This window comes from Charadrius vociferus, unplaced genomic scaffold, assembly GCF_000708025.1.
Source record: "Charadrius vociferus isolate BGI_N301 unplaced genomic scaffold, ASM70802v2 scaffold356, whole genome shotgun sequence".
NCBI classification, from domain to species: Eukaryota; Metazoa; Chordata; class Aves; order Charadriiformes; family Charadriidae; genus Charadrius; species Charadrius vociferus.
This window is the reverse complement of record NW_009648717.1, coordinates 1,694,325-1,715,703: the sequence shown is the minus strand read 5'-3', so window position 1 is coordinate 1,715,703 and position 21,379 is coordinate 1,694,325. Positions and strand designations below refer to the sequence as shown.

Sequence of the window (21,379 nt, the reverse complement as noted above, 5' to 3'; positions counted from 1 at the left end):
TTTTTTCTTGATATTTCACACCGAACATAAGCATCTATAGAACACATTTTCTGCATACCTGTGGAGACAAAAAAATACAAGCAGCATGTACAAAGCAGAGTTATGTGAACACACTGATGTTTTACATGTATGTAGTATCCTTCATCTTAAAGGAACATAAAGTACCTTACAAGAATTAGGCTACGTACCACTAATATGCAGCCACCTCTGAAGTGAAACTCAACAGCTGTTAAGTGGTGTGCAGCAGCTTACAACACGAGCTGAAGATTAAGGTGTTCAACTGAAGTTACGGGGGAACTTGGAATCATAATGAAATTTGTCACCCACACAGAGATAACATTTAACATTTTGTTATGACCTTTAAATAATGAATTAGTTTTAAGGATTCTTGTTAAAAGACAAGCATAACATCAAAAGCTTAATTTCTCTAAGAGGAACACAAGGTAAGACTGTGCCAGGGACATCCAAAGAACATCCAGTTCCTGGAAAGTAGCCTTCCTTTTTTCTTCTGGTGATAGGCGAATGTGTAGATTCACACTACGGGGTGACCCTTCGCAGTGTCTAGTTCTGGGATGCAGGTACAGAGAAGTGGTACTGGGTACAAGGCGTGGACTGATCAAGGCTATACCACACCCACATACATTTGGCAAGTCATGTCACCTGGCAAATTTAAGAACAGATTTTAGTGGCCATCCCAGCTGGAACTTTGAGATACTTTTTCACAGGAGCTATACTGGCCGTTCACATCCTCAGAGAGCATACCTGATTCTATCAGGAGGTGTCTGTTTAATAACAAAGCACTCATGATACATCAGCTATCTAACGAGATGTCTTTGGGTCTTGCAGTTTGTGCTCCACGACTACTTCCGTGGTAGAAATTAGCTGGAGTCTGCCAAAAGGCAAGTATTCATCTAAGGACAAACCATGTAAGTGTGTGTTTCAATCTCCTGAGGATGGGTGAGATCTGAGACACTAGAAGCGTAATTCCCCGAGACAATCAAGATGAAGAATTCAAAAAGTAACCTCGACCAGAGATTTTAGCACCACTAAGTGCCAGGATGTCTCCAGCCTTTCTGGTTGATATAATGGCCACGAATAAGGCTGTTTTAATGGACAGTTGAAGTAGGGACCACAGAGCCATAGGCTCAAATAACAGCCCATTAAGGTAGTCAATACTAAATTCAAATTCTCCTGTAATTGAAGTAATTCCACAATAGGAAGCACGCCTACAGATGTTAAAGGGTAGGAGATTAATGAGCTCACTGTGCTCTGAGTTGAACAGGTAAGGCTGAGCTCGCTGTTCAGATGAAGACAAAAGCAGGCCGAACAAAAATAAAAAATAAATTAAATAGAATAGAAAAGAGAGACTCCTGAAAATAAAAGGGCAACAGGTTCAAAAAAGCAGCAGCGTCACATCTGTCAAGAGTCTCAGAATGAAAAACAACACCTCAGAATTAGCCAGATGGCTTGGAGAAAGTCGTTGTAAAAGGATACGTAGTGATCACTCACATCACATGCATGATGTGTAGAGGAGGTATAGCAGATGTGCATCTGTGGGTACTGCTAAAGCTGAAGTATCTGACCTGAGTGCTTGGAAATATGCCTGTTTGTGGTATGAGCATATATATATAGACACTCCATGGAAAACAACCGATTCTATTGTTTCAAATTGTCAATTTACTAATAAGCCAAAGTAAGATTCAGTTGGGCTGAAATAAATGAAAAAGGCCCACTTTCTTCCTAAAAAGCACATTAAAAAAATCGGTGTACCTGTTAAATGTTTAATATTAGAGAATGCTAAATAGCAGAGCGGATGAGAAAATATGTTAGAAAAATGTTCTTTTTTATTTCTAAAATACTGTATTGCTTTCTTTGGAACAAACCTCATCAGAACTAAGTGTCATGGTAAGCTGTAAACTGACATCTTAGAGGCAGCATTGGGTAACAAGCAGGGAGTACACAGGCACAAATATCCCTATCAGCAGTGAATATCAAACCCAGGACCTTCTGCATTAGAAACGCTAGGCATGATCTTTGTGACTGAGTACATATATAGCAGTTGCATAAGATGAATTATATATTTGACATATCAGAGATCTTGAAAATACAGATGAATTAAGAATGAATTAAATGGACCGAAGCATACTTCTTAAGTAACTCTTTGCCAAATGGATCTTTAAAAAAATAAAATCTTTCCTCATATTGATTTCTTTCCTTTAACTTTCTCATATTATGTGTCTTCAGGCAGTATATCTATGGTTTACACAATGGAAAGTATTAGCTTACCTTCACAGATACTTTTCACATCCTTTCTGTAATTTCATTACCTCTACTCTAAAGAGCACAGATTAGGGTTCCATCATATTTAAAGGAAAAGCCATGGGGGAAGGGAGTAAAGGGGAAAACCATACTGTTCCTTACTAGATTGTTTTCCCTTCAGCACTAATTGTTTAAAAAAGAATCCTTTTAAAACTAGAAACTTACACTTGTCTTGTTAAAAAGCTTTTTCTGTCCTCTCACAATAAAAATGAGAGGCAAGAGAGAAACAATAAAGAATTGTTACAGCTAAAATTCTGCTGTTTTGCAGATAGATAGATGCTCCTGTAGTGGGTTGAGATAATCCTCCTACGTGTGCCATCCATCTTTGTAACGCTCACTTTTCCTGCTCAGATAATTGTGTTTCTATACGTTTTTGAATGTCACGCAGCATCTGTTCCAACAGCAGACCTACAACACCCTACAATAAAACATAACCATTAATTTTCTGAGAAACTATTATAGGGTTTATTCCTGAGAGTGCAGCTAAATCTTACCAAGTCACTTGTTATTTTCCCCTGTCCTCTAGTTTCTATCACAGGCTGCAGGAAAGCACTGAGTTGTCCTTTTGCCCTGTCTGTTTTGCAGCTCGACAAATTAATCTAAATCCTATTTTCACAAGGTAACTGCATTTTGGAAGTAAGAGGTTGCAAGTCAAGCTGTAAGATAGATCAAGATAACTAAGCTGGAGAGGCTGGACGGTCATTACAAAATGCTTCTCAGTTTTATATCCACAGAAACACGATGATCATTTTCTCTTTTGTATTTGGACATAAGTCCCCACAGACGTTAGGGAAGATATTTAAATGCACAAAGCAGTCTGATTTGCAGACTACAGAAAGCCAGAACCTCTTTGGATGCTTTAATCAGGACTTGTTGAGAACTGATCAGAAGCAAACCTTTCTCAAATTTCAGCAGTTATTCCTAAAAAAATAGGAATTAACTTTTATCAGACAAACTTTAATATAAAAATGGCTAAATTGTTCATTACCAGATCGCCACAGGAGAGACTGGTGCTTTGGAAGGGAAGCATAATAAGTGCAACAACAAATTGTTCCTGGAGAAGATAAAAGCACGTCTTTGTTGGGTTTTGTGGTTTTGTTTTTTCCTTTTCGTCTTCCTCAAAATCAATAAAATTTTTTTTCATGTGTAGATGATTATATTCATGTCATCAAAGTTCTCTGCAGTCCCTACAGGGTACAGACTAAGAAACCCCTGCACAAACCAAGGCTGAGATACAGCTAAACTGATATGTTTACATTTTCAAAAACTGATCATGTCATTCTGTCGGAAAGCAGAATTATAAGACAGCTCAGCAATGGGGCTTACCTCTTTACTGAAGGCTGCACTATGGTCACAACAGCCAAATAACCAAAGATTCTGCCTGCGTATGGAATTGGTTAAATATTACAGAACATGATAGGATATCACGGGAATATAAGGCATTTTAACAAAAATTGATTCGCTACCTATAACAGGAAACTGCAGGCAATACTGGTAAAGACCAGCACACAGGTACAGATTTGAAGTTCAATGGAGAGAAAATGGTCCTCACTTACTACACTTGGAGGGCATACAGTTGATTGAGACACACAATTAAAAAGGCGCTTCAAAGAAGCAAGAAGAGCCGTCTGAAAGGGGTAAAACATCTCACCATAACTAGAAACAACTACCAATGCAGAGACAAGGCAGTTAGGAGGAGCTGCAGGCAAGGACTGGCCAGAGCACGGGTGGAGGCTTGGGAAGAGTATCAACCTGCTCTCTCAGGTGTCGTTGCCCATTACACGGAAAGCTTTGAAACTGAGGACTCATTGAAATGACTTCTAAAATTCCATCCTCTTAAAACAGTAGGAAGTGTTTTCATTTTATTTTGAAGCAACTCACATACATTCACGTTTAAACTTACCAAAACCCAGGGTGCTAACATTGATTCTGAAACACGTGATCGATTGACTTTTCCCTGCGTGTCCTTTCTCTCTCCTGACCGATCCCCGTGTCTGCTGGTCATTCTCTTTCAGCAGTGTGAGGATTTATGAACTACCTTACTCGCCACTGCAGCTAATGTCAAGGCCTGCGAGGATCAATGAAGTTACTGTGTGAGCCAAAAAAAGAAAGCAACAGACTGTAAAGTGAATGAAACAAAAAAGGTTCCCCTCCAGGCAGCCCTTTTATGACCAACTCCTGACAGAAGGATTGCTCTACACCGCAATAACCAGAGACAATTTGAAGATTGTGACAATTAGGGACGTATGTGTCACACCACCCACTGCTATAGATCTCACACAGTCTCGGTCATCAGGTTACCTTCCCACAGCTGGCTCCGTGGAAATGACACAGATAATGTGAGTGGAATCAGTTTTGTTTTGAAATAAAATCACTTTTGCTTTCTATGTAGTCTCATACTGAACAGCCCATATCATTGCTACAATTTTGCAATATTAATTGCTGCAATCTCACAGGTGCCCATATGCCCTAAAGTTAATTTATTAGACTGCTGCCTGTGTTACCAAGATTGACAAAATTAGAGAACAGGAACTGTAATGAAACAGATGGAGTAAACTAGCTCTGGTAACTTCAGTGTAATGGTAGACCTAATCAACTTAAAGTATCTGCCCCTTCTTTATTTATTTATTTCTTGTCCTGACTTTCAACTTTAAGAATTGTGAGTTAGTGAATAATTGATTACCAATTAAAGTGAGTGACCATCAGCATTTCTTTCTCTTTGAAACACAAAAATCCTGGCTCAAAACACTAATGCGTGAGATAAAGATCTTTCTTTATAGTAGCAGAATCTAATTTAGAAAAGTGCATTACTGATTGTATCCATTTGTCAGAATCTGCAGTGGTATTGAGCTCAACATTGCCAGTAACTAGAAATGTAATGTGTATATGAAAAAAGCCAGGTGCATTGAAATGATCACTAATTTTATTAAAATTCAATAGACATTTAGTTCATTTATTTCTATTTTAAGATTTAAATGTTGGCTTTGTCTTCACCTTGATGAAAATTTACTGAAGAAAGAAAACACTGTAACAATTTATTTAGCAGTCTGGTCAAGTTGCAAAGGTTAAAGATATTTTTTTCTTAGTACATGAGCTGGACTTACTACCTAGATTGCTTGGAAAATGAACTCTAGGGGGAAGAGTCTCTCCCCATCCCCACAGGAAACTGCAAAATGCTCCAAGACCAAGATTGACCCTGGTTTATAACTGAGCTCCTAGGTGGCATTTTAACATCTTACAGCATCAATGTTTTGAAAGAGTTATGGAGGAAGATCTAGCCTACTCTAACTGATACTTTACTGGAAACAGGCTCACTAGCTATTGAAAGCATTTTCTCTATGAACTGCTAGAAAAAATAAATAAAAAATATAATAACTAAAATGAATGAAATTACATGAGTGGTTTGACAGCAATATTTCTAATATTTCCACAGCCTTATGAGACTTGGGAGAGAATTATGATAAAATTTGACACTGAATTTTGTCCTGCTGTTTTCATAAAATCAAGTTCCATTACCCTGGAAACACCTTTAGAAGCAGGGTCAGAAAGCCTCACAGATTTGATGTGGTGCAAGAAGATAGATTATGATCCACTTTACTTACGGAAGTCTATTAGGAAGTCTATTATCATTACCACCTAAGTTCACTCAGGTAGCAAGATGTGTTCCTGTATCTCAAAATCTAATCATGGCCAATATAAAATTTCTGGTTTATATCTCAGCTTAAGTATCAGGCTGTCCTGTAAATATAGTAGTCTCCCATCTCTAAGGTTTTCATAGAATGAGCTGTTGCTTAAGTGTTCAACCCTGTATCACTGAAGCCAAAAAGGATGTGTTTGATTATAATTTCTCACTTTCTTTTCTGAACTTAGCCTTGATTTTTCATGAAGCAACTCTCAGCCATCTGGCAGGTAAATTCTTCAGAGTCACATAACTGAGCCAAAGAATTTCATATTGCACTATCAAGGTCCTAGAGATAACAAGATAAAACTTAAGGAATACTGATTGTCCATACCAGATGTGCCAGTACAAGCACTTAAGACACTGCAGTGATGAATGAGTTGAAGACATGTTAGAGAGATATAAACCTACTTGCAGTAAGGGATGAACGAATCAAAACCCCTTAAGGATGATACACTTTATCACAAAGATAGGAATTCAATATTTTTTGCATAAGCAAAAATAGCAAATGGTTGAAAACTATCAGAACACTTCAAGATGCTCCAATGTATGTAGACTTTGTGAAGCTCATGCTATTTCATCCTGCCAGCTACTAAAAAAAAAGATAATTAGTTTAATTTATATTCACGTAGGTAAGAATTATTAATTTTTTTTGTATCGTATTCTGTACAACACTAATTTGCATTTTTATATACAGCTGTCCATCTAACATGACAGCACTTCAGTAAGTTAGGCAAATATTCCTATTTCAAGATGAATAATCTTCCTTTTGTACTAGCCACTGAACTTCAAATGACTGGCTCCAGGTAACCGCTAAGAGCAGGTCCTTTAATTAAATCATCTCAGACAAATCTCACTGGGGCATTAAGAATAAATCCGATGGATCTAGGGATTGCTTCTAAGGGGGAAAAAAGTATAACATGGGAACTGTCATAGTCATCAGTCCATTGGCCCATCAGCCTAATAACCAGAACCAGTAGCAGATAAGGCAAGAATTTAAAAAAAGAAGATGTATGGAGTGATCCTTCTCATAGTGTATTCTGAGATTAATGCAATGAGAATTTCAGGGACTTCTGAGTTGGATATAATATCCAAATTATAAAACTTAATAGCAATCTGTGGAATTCTGCTCTATAAAAGCACTTAAATAATTTTTGAAGACTAATGCTGTCTTGTGGCAATGAGTTCCTCGATATAGTCACACGTTATGTCAACTGTCTGTAATTCCATACAATACTTCCTTGTCCTTGTGAAAAGTAGTACAGAATTGTTCTCTAGTCACCTGTTGGTGTCATTCATCTGATCCCATGATCTTGTAGGTAGGACAAGGAAGACCTAGAGCAAGCGTTCCACTTCTCGACCTTTAGCTCCATTGAGTAATTTAACACTATACTTCAGAATACAGCCTAAGTGCCTAATTAGGTCTGCTTGCGCTAGCAGCTTCTCACAGGCTACTGATTTTTATGCCTAATTATGTCTTAAATCTAATTTTAGATAATCAAGTTTGAAATCTTTGTTGCTTTCTCCAAATTGGACTCAATCTGAGGTAAGCAAAATACAGGACATTTTTGCAAAGTATTGTTAATTTTGCCTATTGCCCAATTTCCTTATTTGTGTAATAAGAAAAAACAATACAAACATTTGTATTATACAAAACTTATGTGAAATATTTATATTTGAATGGTTGACATACAATAAGATATTCTTTGCAATTGAATGAACCGAAAAGAAATTTTCAGCAAGATATGCCCTATTTTAAAGTTCCTTTAATATTTCTCTAGATGCACTTTTTTCTTGTTTAAGTATACAGGCACCTAATTTAGGCTCTTTCATAGTCATTTCAATACATTTAAACACATAATATTGTTGAAAAATACAGTTTTCTAGAATGCTGCTGATACTAAAAGTTCATCTATAAACAAACCTTGAATTACAGTACTTTTGTATCCTGTTCCTACTTTACACTGTGTAACACGCTGGGCAAAGATGAGATGAATTTTCTTTTTAAACTACGGTACCTGCATGATTTATTAAACCTCATTCATTTTATTTGAGCTAGGAAGGTCAACTTTGCAAGCTGCAGAGGAGGGAATTACACTTATACCCAGGGCAGTCAAGACACATACTTGGAACATGGCACACAGCTGACAAGAAACTAACCTGGAGCTGGATTCTAATTAGGGTTGGGTTATGCAGCTTTAGGAGCTAAAAGGCTGAACAGCTTTCCACTAGCTGATGAAAGAACCATTTTGTGAGTTCTAGGAACAACTCATACCACATCACAGGTTTCAATTCTGTGACTATTTAAACAATAGTGAGATACATACTAATCTTATTCCTATACTATGCAATATTGTTAAGGAAGGTCATTAGCAAAACAGCCCTACCAAAATCCTCAACTATTAATATGTTTAAATACTCAAAGTAGATGTGCTGTGTTGATGACAGCGGCATTTATGGCTTTTATGATAGAATTAATGATGTCTAAAGTTTTCCTTGCATTTTTTTTTTTTTATAAAATTTCAAAATTATAATTTCTTTATTTTTTATGTGTAATTTTGGAATTAAAGCTAGCTACATCATATTCATCTACTGCATTACAGGGCCAACTCATCATTAGAGAGTATAAACATATACTAGGATTTTGCTGAAGAATCGCATGCTGAGTGTGAAAAAGAATCCTAAATTGTTTTTTATTTTCTTCAGAAACCCAAATTTCTAAGCTGTGCATAGGTATCTGGTAAATCACCGTCATAACTGAAGGATGACAATTTTTCAAAGGTCTTCTATTGAATTAAATGGTTGTGTGTTTATTCTCCAATGTTTTCATTATGTGAAATGCTGGTCAAACACTTTTTAACAAACTTTCTTTAGAGTGAAATGTGCTTCTTGTTCAATAAATGGTACTGTCCCAGAATCAAACATGCAGTAAGTGTGGCACTAAAGGAAGAAGGAGTTCTGTGAACTTCAATTTGAAATCCAATTCAAGTATCTTTCACTTTATGATGAGTTAACCTCCTCCCCTACTGAATTTCTAAAGCACTGCTTACGCTTGCACTCTTTCTCCAATATTCATTATTTTACAACATTAAGGAAGAATTTCTAAATCATTAACATGAAGTGGAAGGCCATCACTTACAAGTTTTTTATGACATTGCTCATAAAAGCTTAATAATACTCAATGCAACTATCATAGTGAACGTACAGCTGTTTCTACAAGACAGTAATTTAAAGATGTCAACTAATTTGCATACGTGAAAAAGAAAAATAGACCATGAGAACAAATACAACATAATTCAATGAACTTAAAAAAAAATGCTAAAAATCCATTTGTCCTGTTAAAACCATATTCAATTGTTGAACTGATAAAATAATAAAAACAAATACTGTCTCAGTTTTTTGCACTGATTGCTTTATGCCTACTGCTTCTCTCACTTGTAGTTACATGGACTGTCTCTCCACTTCCTATCATGTAATGACTCCACGAAAAACGAAAACTGCTGATAATTAAGAAAAGTAATATTTACTGTGCTCTCACAGCTGAGAGAAAAAGGGAAAATCTTTACTTTTGATCAACAATGTTCTGCACACCCCTGGCAAATCTCCTATCAATGCACTGAAATAAGAACATCTGCTGTCTAACCAGTACTTCACACAGAGTTCTCACTGGCTTCTAAGGGATTGATATATACAAAGATTGCTAATTTTAATTTTATTTCCTACTCATTTCCTTTAACATCTATCCCAACCATCTCTGCAAGAAAGACATCCACCTAAATATTTTCCAGTTTCTGAGGCTGGAACAGTTCCCTTGAACAGTAAGAGGAAGGGGAGACCTCGGCATGCCACATTGCTTCAGGATATCAAACTCACTTGGCAAAACGTCTGGCAGATGAGCCACATAACTTAAGAAGACACAATTTGTAAGCAGTCAGAAGTGATACCTTTAGCTCAGGCATGTTTATTATAAGCTGCATAGGTAGTTTAACATCTGGGTCCCTTGTATAGTCCATGGGCACAACGTTTGGTGCCATTTCATGGTATCGGCCATGCAACCTGTAAACAAGCAGAAAAAAAACAGCCAATAACCAATTTTGAATAACCAATTCCGTTCATACAGTAATCAGACACAAATTTGTCTTGCAGCTCTAATTATTATTTTTAATGCACAAGTCTGAGCCCACCAAATTCCCATCTTTTTCAAAAAAAGAGGGCTTTGATGCAGTATCCAGCATAACTGCTACTAACAGCCATGCGTAACTTGAGGTGTGTTAACTAAGGAGTGTTTCACACTACCTGTATATAAAATTTAAGCGCCGTACAGGTACATGCACAGAAGAAGTAGGCCTGGACCAATGTACTAACACTGTGAGTATAATCCAGGGATCACATCTCAGTGCAGATTATTGGTTGATCTGCATTACGCAAGAAAAAGTTGTTATTTAACAGCTCAAAGAATTTAAAAGCCAAACAATATGCAACTATGGTGCTATAGACAACGGTATCCTTGGGAGACCTTACCTCTGAATTCAAAAAGCCCTCTTCCTATCTGTGCCTCACTAACAGAGCAGATTTAGTCTTACAATTCTAGCACTGGCTGACACCAGCACACAGACCATTTCCACTTCATTCCATTTCACATAGTTTTGTTTCATTCTTGGCCCAGCTTATTCATCAAACTAGTATATTTTAAAAGCAATAAACAAGTGCTGAGACGCAAGTCAAACATTCATAAACCTAGTTTCACTCTCTAAAGCTTGTTTATTGGGCTAAGAGTATTATGTTATAGTTTTGGTAAGGGAGCTGGGAAAGAAAGAGTCCAGGGCCCTGAAACACATCAATGTTTCTAAAGATTTAGAAGCTGAATGCCAGGAAATGATAAAAACTGTCTCAGTCTCACACACAGCCTGGGCAAAGACTGCACAAGTGTTTCTATGATATTACTTCCAATTGTTAATTGAATTAACTTAACAAGCATTAATCCCACCCTTTATTTGCTGTCTCCAAATATTCCAGTTAATGAGTTCAAAAGCATAGCCCCAAAGCCAAGAGAAAACAGCCATGTGTAAAGAAAACATCAAATTAAGCAGGATGCAAGTTTTAAAACTATCTTAGCACATTTATTCCCACTGGGATGCTCACTCAAACTAGGAATAGAAACATTTCAAGTAAAATGGGTATCCAATTCAACCTCACCAATGGATTTCAAATTTTGAGCTCTCAAACAAGCTACAGACAGAAATTGGTATATAAAATACTACCCAGATAGAAGGAATTTATATGTTAGAGAGATTAATTCTACTGATTTTCTGATTTTACTGATTCTAGTGATATCTTATTCTAGCAGATAAGTATCTAGAATCCAAGACTGTCAAATAACAGCATAAAAAGGTTGGAGAGACAACACCGGTAACCTAGTGCTCAAAGATCAGTCAGAGAACAATATATTTAGCATGAATATATGACCTGCCAGTCCTCTGTGAAATGCCATGTGTAAAAACAATAGGAAAGAAGCTTAGGTAGTTGTTTACAGAAAACTTAGAAAACGTATGATAAAAATATATTTTTTATTATGAATTAATATTATTAATTTATTATGAATTAATTTGCTTACACCTAATTCATAAACTGCTTATGGCAGAAAGTGGTCATTTTGCCATCTCTTATGTACTAACACAGAGTATTCTCTTTAGGTCACATGTACTATTCGTCTATATTAAAAAGCTATATTTATTATTTTGGGACTTATTTTCTTTTTAACAACAAAAAAATCCTGGCTGCTCACTAGGTATACTAACGGTTACAAATAGAGATTAACATTTTTTAAACAGCAGAACATAAACCAGTAATACTGAAAGTAATGCCGCACCAATCCCTTCATCTTCCCAGCTTTAGCCTCAGCAACCCCTCAGTCAGCCCCGCAAGCAACTGAGCTATTCAGATTAATGCGGGTGATGAATTTCAAAAGCTAGAATAATCTACAGGCATCTTTTTTCTCAGCACCTCTTTGGTCCCGATTATGACGTGTCACAAAGAACACATGAAATAGAACATAGAAACATGTTATGTCTGGATCTTAGGAAACCCATGTGTTTACACTGCGGGGCAATATATTGTGCCATACAAGAAATTAAATATCCACTGATCTAAGCACGTTTCAGCTGCTTACCACAGCTCACCCTGACATTTCATAAATACCATGTAATTCAAGATGCAATAGCCATTTCCCACTCCAGCAACTCATTTCTCTGGTGTAAACAGCAGCTACAGAAATGCCTCTAAATACAACAGAAAAACCAGCTTAACAGCACTTGAAGGAACGCAAACCTTTCAAATCAAATACCTGTCTAAGAATTTATTAATTTTTTTTTAAGCTAGACTACTGAAATGGTGTTCCACGCTTCATGAAAATAAAGCATTCATCATTGGAACAGCTTACCCATTGTGGGCAACATTTCAAAACACACCAGCTGGGAATGCCTGCTCATTTTTACTGCCAAGATTTTCTTCTCTACTTTCTCTAGTGTTAGACTTTCCTGTCTTTGCTCTGTCTCCTCCAACAGGACTATGAATACAGACACTGACCTGGGCATCTTAAAGGAGTTCTCCATAACGCTTTTCAGAAGACACAGAAGGGATTGGAACAAAGTGGAAGACACAGAAGGGATTGGAACAAAGTGACCTGTGTGTCATAGTTGACTAAGCTTGTTATATTAATCCGAAATGCAAGGTATGGAATTTCTCTTAGTTTGACAAACCTCTTGTTTGTGGAAAAAAAAAAAGCTGGGTCTATTTCTATTGGGAACAAATGTATGACAGAAGTCTAAAAATGTTGTGGTAAAGTATGTTACTGAAATACAATCAAATCACAAGAATAAACAAACATCCATTCATGGTAACAGAAGAAGCAGCCACAACAGTGTGAATTTAAAGTTACTTTAGTACTGAGTATAACACAGTACTACAATAGAGACTGAATACTCAGGTGACAAAAAAAAAAAAGGTACCTATTACAGGTACTTAAAGCAGCACTTTATCGCCACCTCTGTGACTCACAGTGATCTGGTACTCAGTAGTGTTTTGGTAGAAATACTCAAGCTTCTTATGATGCTCACCAAATGAAATAAGAAATTTGGAAACGATACGTACAGAGCGAGCAGTATTATTCTAACATAAGAAATACCCTTGTAAGGCACCTGACAGGTTGCAATGCGGTGCCCCTGATGCCATTTGCTGTGAAGCAACAATCTTATTTCAACGATGGAGGCTTAGAGGGAGGGAGATCAAAGAGAGGGCACAGCCACAGCTCTTACCAGCTGCTTGCTGATATTCCGTTTCTCAGGACAAAGATTTAGTTTCTTTATAGCATGCAATACCAGTGCAGAGTAAACCCATAATTTCTTGCTGACTGAATCCACCATCTTGTCCACAGAAAATAACACAACCTATTTATACTGAAATTAATCCAAGCTCTTCAGGAGCTGAAAGAAGGATCCGGTTTTCAACTGGAAGATATAGTGTTGTTAACTGCAAAGCACTTAGCAGAGCAGTTAGGCTTTGTATTAGATCTTAAAACTGCCTTTCTCATCCCACAGCTATCAACTAATCTGTGTCTTCCAGTGCAAGGCCAACAAAAGCATTCCTATTTTACTATGGACAAGGCACCTACATAAACTGTAAAGAATATGTGTCCACCTGACGGCACCGTGGTAAGTACAATTACCCAAGACTGATGCATTCTCTCTTGTGCTTTTCCTACTGCTTCAGACATTGAGTTCTCGCAATTCCTTCAAAAAAAAAAAAAAAAAAAGATACTACCCTAGCACATTTACACCTCCATACAATGTAAATACACTAATTTCAGAAAGCACCTCTAAGAAAATATCCACAGCATGCCTCTGAAGGGAATGCGTTTTAGCTAAAAACGTCACCAAATGACACAATAAAAACACATTCCTTTAGTTTGCTGCCACAGATTATAATGCAACTAATTCCTCTTTCCTTTCTGCAAGGAGTTACAGCAGAAGCATTGAGTCGAACAACACATCTGCTGACAGAACTCAGTTTTTAGAATCAGAAAGTGAAAGGCATGCCCAGGGATGGGAGGTGGGGAAAAACAACCAAAGCAAGAAGACAACTCCCCCTGTCAAACAACTTCAGTCTAACATACGTATGTTGCTAGCTATACATGTTAATCCATGCAGTTTCTACGCCTGTGTTTTATTCAGAAACATCCACAACGCAGACAATATTTATTTTTACAGAAATCTGTTACGATAGCATGTTTCCAGTACATCCATTTGAAGTTAAGTCTTTTTTTTTATCTCTGAAGATGAGCAGAAAGGAGTTTCCAGGCACTAGTAACTGGACAGCCTTCCAGCACGCTGCCTCGGGCTCAGCAGGACTATGCTAGAATTAGCTGGAAGGCCAATGCTGGACCCAGAAATGTGCAAGCAATTAACAGTAGATTTGATATCCTGTTCTCCTCCCGCTAACTCTTCCATTAATTCACCAAACCACTCAAAGATCTGCAGGTATAAGAGCTTTCCACCTGAGTGGATTTCACACTAAAGCATCCAAATGAGTCTGTAGGAAGTGGCTGTGATCCAACTCCCGCAAACTAAATTACAGCAATAAAATCGTCTTTCACACGCTTTTATCTGCAAAGATCCTACAACTCTATTTGTCAGAGCCTTATTATATGGCATGAATAGCTGATATCACAATGAAAAGAACCATAAGATTTCTCTAGCTTACGTTCCAAAACCAACACACAGGATGTTGCAGAAGCTCCATTATCCTTTTCAATAAAACATACAAACAAAAAACCCAGTCAACTGAGCAACAAAAAACATAATACCTTTTGCCACAGGAAGTTACTTATGCTGGAAAGTTCTTCAGGGACACCACGCACTGGTTTATGACAAACTAAGCACTGGATTGCCAGTCTCTCAAATGACCAGGTTTTGTAGAAAACGGGTAGAAAAGCAACAGGTCTCAGCCTCTTACAGGATTCTGAGAAAGCCACATCTCACAGTGAAAACAGTCCCTTTTGCATGAGTTTCAGCAACACTTCTGTTGAGTTGAGTAACCTATATTACACTGGGTGAGTATTTACTTTTTGGCAAGGAAACTGGATGCATTTCTGATTAACTATTCTATAATGCAATGTAAAGACCAGTAGAGATAAGGGTTATTTACGCCCACAATCCTCCTGCCTTTATGCATCCTTTATGACTTTATACATCACCAAATCAATTTGTCATACCACTGCCATACTTGGACCAAGTACTATGACAAAAAATGTGAGTCAGACTCAGTAATCATCTCCCAAACGCTGCACTGATGGGCACTGTACAGACTACTGACTGTTCTGAAACATCTCTCCATAAGTAATCACTAACTGTAAGCAGAAAACCAACAAACCTCGTGGTAAAGGCTCTCATATTTCTCCTGTTCTTATAGAAGCAGAAGGCACTTCAGATGACTTGAACGCATCAGGAGCAGTTGTGACCTAGAGGAAAAGCTTTTTGTCCTTTTACTCAGCACACCCCTCAACAAGACGCATATCTGAAAATAACCTAAAGCTGCTTTAGCTATCTTAGTCACAGAAACATTTATGTCTTGTCAGGGGAGCAACAAAGTTTTGCAGTGCTACTTGAACCCATATAGATTTGGAAAGGCTGCCATCGCCGTATACAGACCATTATGTATATTCAGAAGCGCAGGACCTGCAACCATCCTCACTGTCTTTGCAGCAGTGACTACAGATCCTGTAGTGATATTTGTTTCAAAAAATTCTTCTGGATGCATGCAGAAGCATTTTCCCTTTTCTGGATGTGCTCTCTTTGCTGCTGGGATGCTTTATTTACTCTGTATGGAAGAAGGAGAGGAAGAGCTGGCAGCGTTTACGAGTTTCTTCCATCCCACAGATGAGAGTGGGAGGAAAAGTAGTGGCAAATTTAATGAGAAATTTAATTTACTGATGATGCCCTGTCCCTACAGATTTTGCTATATGTTTAAGCTTAATGTACTATATCCAAGGATTAAGGTTGTGATTCTGTATCAGTTTAATCCAGTCTAAACCCAAAGTGCTGATCTGCCCTTGCAGAAATGTCAAGTCCACCACTCACCTCTTTTGCATAATCACTAACTCTGAAGAAACTGCAGTGAGGTTCAGGGAACTGAGGTGCTTGAAAATACAAAAGTTTTCACAGACAGCTCCTTGAGGTAATCGATGCAGTTGCAACAGCAGTACTGCCTGTGCAAGTAAATGGGAGTATACTATTTCTATTGAATTAATCAATTAAATAAGGGCAGAATAAGACTTAAAAACTTCTGCTGCCTTCAGAGATAAATCAACTCAGCTGCCCATCAACAAGTGAAAACCAAAAAAGCTGTGTTCAGAAAAAAAACCCAAAGCCCAACATAGTATTGCCTCCACAGCCCATTTCTTGTTTATGCTAACTTTCATTCTACCATTTATGAGTATTTTACATGGTAAAAAAGGTGGGTCAGAGTCTGTCCCTACTTCTCAAGGGTGTAACAGCCTGGGTCAGCAAGGGTGACGCTTTGTGGGTATTTGCTGGACATGGCTTGACTGGGATGTCTCCAAACTCGTAACAGAGACTCCAGCTGTACCTGTGTAGACCTGAAAAAAGATTTCCAAGCTTTCACCCTGCAGCGATTGTTTTAATTTGCTATTGAGATTTGAGAGAAAGTCAGGTTGTACCCAAGGTCACCAGATAGGTCACAGAGAAGGTCTTCCATGGCTTGATATACATAAATCACCACCATTAAATGTAGTGACAATACTGTAAATGTAGTGGCTGTGCTGCCTTTGTAATAAGAACTCCACGATAAAGGAGTACTGAAAACAAAAGATAAAAAGTTGTAATGACTCATTGATGAGAAATAAGTAGAGGCTTTAAAGTGGCCTTTAGAACCTGATAAACATCTCACCAACTCTGGTCCTGCCTTCATAGTACCAGTCACTTGATTTGTTGTAAAGGTAAAACATTTTTATTGAGCAATACCTAGCCTATTTATTCCTAAATAACAGGAATGCATTCAAAGACTTGAACATTACAATCAAGGCCATCTCAAAGAGTAAATTCTAGATTGCTCTGCGTATTCACAGAAAATAGATAGCAAAATGGCTTAACTGGAACAATGAAGCAAAGAAGTGAGTGCTGATGGACAGTCCCACAAGGAGCTGTGGCACGACCTGACCAAAGACTGACCGTACAGAATAGAATTAACCATGTCAGCAGCAGGTCCAGAGAAGGAAGCACTCTAACCATGTCAGCAGCAGGTCCAGAGAAGCACTCCGTTGTTGCACAGTTGCACTTTCAGTTATTGGCCACAATGAAAGCTATAGGCTGTTGTCCAGATGCCAGAGTTGAACAGAACAGCTGGAGAAGGACTTCTTGTAACATGCAGAGAAGAATTCACCACTCTAGAGACCAGCAGGAGCACCAACCAGTCTATCCATAGTCCTGGAAATGGACAGATCTGAGCAATCAGCCCCTCTGAGCCCCTGGAGACATAGATGGCTGGAAGCAAAAGAAGCAACAGCGTTCAAGATGGGATCACACAGACTGCAGGAAAGAACGCAGCGTGTTGATTCAAAGCCACTGATGGGAACTGACTTACAACTGATGCTACAGAGGCTGTAACCCCCTACAAATTGTTGAGGTGCACATACTCTCTTGTCATATAGTGCTACTATTGCAGAGGACAAACATGTGACTGGAGAGCTGGGGAACTGGTCCAGACAGGCCTACATCCATAAGTCTGCCACACACAGAGAAAAAGTTGCTAACACAGAGAAAAAGTTGCTATAGCTCAAGGAGAAGGAGCTTCTTCAATCCAGGGCTGAGAAACTAAGGAAGGGCCTTCAGGCCTGCCTGCAACAAAGAAGGAAAGTACTTTCAGGTCTCAGATTTACGCCATACATTCATGAACTGCTTGTGCAACGACAGTTAAATGTTGCACATAGTAACTAAGGCATAAATCTCTGTGCTGCAGCAATTCCTCAGTGAATTACTGCCTCCAAGGATTGCAAGAGTTTAGAACAGTCTATTAGAGAAAGGGGTCTACCATATGAAGCTGAAATCAAAAAGGTAGGAGACTTGGTGCCACATCTGAAGGCACCAGCCAGGAACGTCAGATAGAAACTGGAACCACAACTCACTAAATAGCCACGCTTTGACAAAAGGATAATAAACAAAGAATAGTGAGAGATGCAAGCAGGAAGAGTTGAAAGGTGAAGGAATTTTGTTACGTTTCTGTTACTGATATGCCTTGTCCCTTCTATGCTTTCCAGTTGAAGTTATTTTCATTATGTCAATAAAATACAATAAGTGGACACAGAAATCAGATTTATAAAAAGGCAGCATAAGAGGAAGACAAAAAGTGGCTAGATGAGCCTTCTACCAGCTTTTAGTTAACATGTTAAGTGTTCTTTCATCTCTGCAATGCAAAATGAAGCAGCACAAATCAATTCAAGATAATACTAAATCAATAAACCATCTGCAGTAAAATTAAAAAATAAAAATAAATGCTGCACGAGAAATGTTTTTGGCAGATAATTTAGAGTAATACATTTATTCTAAAAGCTCTAGTCGTACTTAGGAAGGCTTTGTCTTCCAATACACGTAACTCTGCTGCCCACAGAACTACAGGATGCATACTAAGTATAGATAAAAACAGCTTATAGTATTTTTCCTTCCATGAAGCACCACTGAAAAGCCTGTTCACAGCCCTCTTTTCCGCTGGTGATTTAAAGTACAACAGAATGATTGAGGTTGAGAACCTCCTGTGTTTCATTTGTACCCATTGCCCTTGTCCTGTCACTGGGCTCCGTCTTCTTTGGACCCTCCAGATCCCTGCTCTCTCAGCCTTTCCTCATATGAGAGATTCTCCTGTCCTTTACCCATCTTAGTGACCCTTTGCCAGACTCTCTCCAGCAGCTCTATATCTCTTCTGTACTGGGGAGCCCAGAACTGGACACAGTACACCAGTACGTCAGATTCTATACAGATCAACAGTGAGAATGATTTTGTCCTTGCCTAAGCCTAGCAAAACAGGTGCAACCTGACTAAAATATAATAAAGGAAAGCTTTATTACTACCATAGTAGAGGAGATGCAGGAATTGTCTAGAAGTCTTTTTTGTTGTTGTTGTTTTTTTCATTCATAGAGGATACAGAAACTTTATTAACAAGAATAGAAAAATAATTAACAAGAAGATCAATAGCAGCTTCAGGATATACATTCTTCCTGTATGTAGTTTCTTGCATAAAATTCAGGAAGATTCCCAACGGTATAGAGTTCCCCCAAGTTTATTCTCTTAGCAGCCCAGCCTTTTTTCCCCCCAAAAGCTGACAATATGGGAATTTCCCCTTTCTGCATACAAACCCCAAACATTTTGAAAGATGGGATGCGTTAGAAAAACAGGAGCTGTATTCTAACCACTCCCTCCATCTGCATACCAATTTGTTCCACAGGGAGATGCATGTCAAGCAGTTTGCTGCATTTTCTCCCTTATAAGGAAGGCTTTCCAGACACTTGGAGGAAACCACTGCTTATCTCCCCAACTTAACTCTGAGGCCATTTCAGATTTAAAATCCAGCGTATAGCTGGATTGGCTAGAAGGGCTTCTCTGCACCTCACCTTTCACCCATCAAAAACATGCCAAGAAACAGGCAGAGAAGAGAACGCAACAGAATTACTGATTTGCTTCTACAAAAAGGTTCAAAGATTTGTTGACTGTCCAGATGGTGCCCAGCTTGGTAATTTAGTGCCATCTTCCCCCAGCAGTTGTCTAGCAAGTTAAAGTCAGTCTCAAGCTCCACAACTTTATTTTACAGATTTTATGCTCTTTGGCTAGGACAGACAATCCAAGAACACCTGTGTTTGAATGCTTGGGTATTTGCCAAATTGTACTAGTCTACAGGGAGAAATAGAAACAGATGGGCTGGCTGGCAGATAAGCATTATTACTGGAGTAAAAGCTTGTCTGCTAGAAAATCAGATTTACAAAACTGAGTAAGCGTAATACTGCCTTATAAGAGACAATGCAACTGTTTGTTCCCATTTACAGTCACAACAGAGGCACGTTATATGAACAGATTCATGCTACGAATACAGTGTTTTTCCAACCTTTCTTCATATGTCATTTTTCCCTCTTATTCTTGTTTCTCTCTACTGGATGTTTTCCAGTACAACAAATCTTTTTTGAATGGTGATGCCCAAAACTGGATAATCTATTCCTACTGAGGTCCCAACAATGCTGACTGGAATGGAATTCTCCCATTTTCTATACAATGCTGAGATTAACGCAACCTAGAGCTACATTTCCCTTTGTAGCAAGAGCATTGGGGGGCAGGGGTGGTGGTGTGGGGTTTGTTTGTTTGTTAAAATTACGTTTGTTTTGCTTAGATGAACTAACTCCTGCCCCATTTTTTCTGGTACATTGCATTCTGCGCTTGAAAATTTTTCTCAGTTCTTACTATGTGACTGTGTGAATTTCCCCTTGCTGATTTTGAATCTAATAATTTCTCTAATATATTGAGCACTGTTGAAAAAGCTAATCTTGATCTTCATTGTGCCCGCAACCCTCTTCACCTCAATGTTTCTTACCGTTCTTACAAATTTTCTAAGCATATTCAATAGTACCTTAGCCAAGAGGCTTGCGCACTTTATAGGTAGAAAAGGACTAACACATACAGGAATACATAAAAAGCTTTACCAAAATAAAGATATGTTGTATCTGTTTCTTTTCTCTTAGCCACAAGAGCAGCCACTCAAAGGAAGAGATTTGCTTTGAACAAATGCACAGGGGCTGCCTCTGAGCACGTATTAGGTTCTAGGCACGTATGAACCGATGGTCTACCAGTGTGCTGTCGCATCTTTCCATACACCAAAGTTGTATCCTGAAGTTATACACACCTAATTTCCACATTCTCCTTAAGAAAAGTGGGGAACGCTCTAACACATACCTACCAACAAAATCAGTAACAACTCTAAAAATTTGTCAGCTGTCCTACAAGTATTTTAGATGATGTTTTGAGTCAGTGATAATATAAATACGTCTATATTACCCAACATTCTTTAACATATTCTTGCCCTGGGCCTATGAGTGAATCCTGTTAGTTGTGTTAAGCGCTTCTCAGAATTAACCATCTTTAACAAAGACTTAAGACTGCATTTAGTTTTTCTGGTGATACATAGCTAGCAAACACCGATAATGATCTATGATTTCTATTTTTTTCTTTCACCAGGCATCCTTGCCTCTGCTGCAGTCTAACTTACTTAATTTTTTTCCTAGATCCATTGTCATTATTCTGTGTTTAATTCTTCACCTTAAACACATAAATT

General features: G+C 38.1%; 1 protein-coding gene across 1 annotated transcript in view; it reads right to left on the bottom strand.

The window, feature by feature from the left end:
* The window catches only part of CIB2 (calcium and integrin binding family member 2), a 44,889-nt gene that overhangs the window by 7,978 nt on the left and 15,532 nt on the right, over positions 1 to 21,379 (bottom strand). The window contains exon 3 of the mRNA XM_009886720.1: positions 9,943 to 10,054. Within this exon, the coding sequence (XP_009885022.1) occupies positions 9,943 to 10,054 (112 nt within the window). The remainder of the gene's footprint in view (positions 1 to 9,942; positions 10,055 to 21,379) is intronic.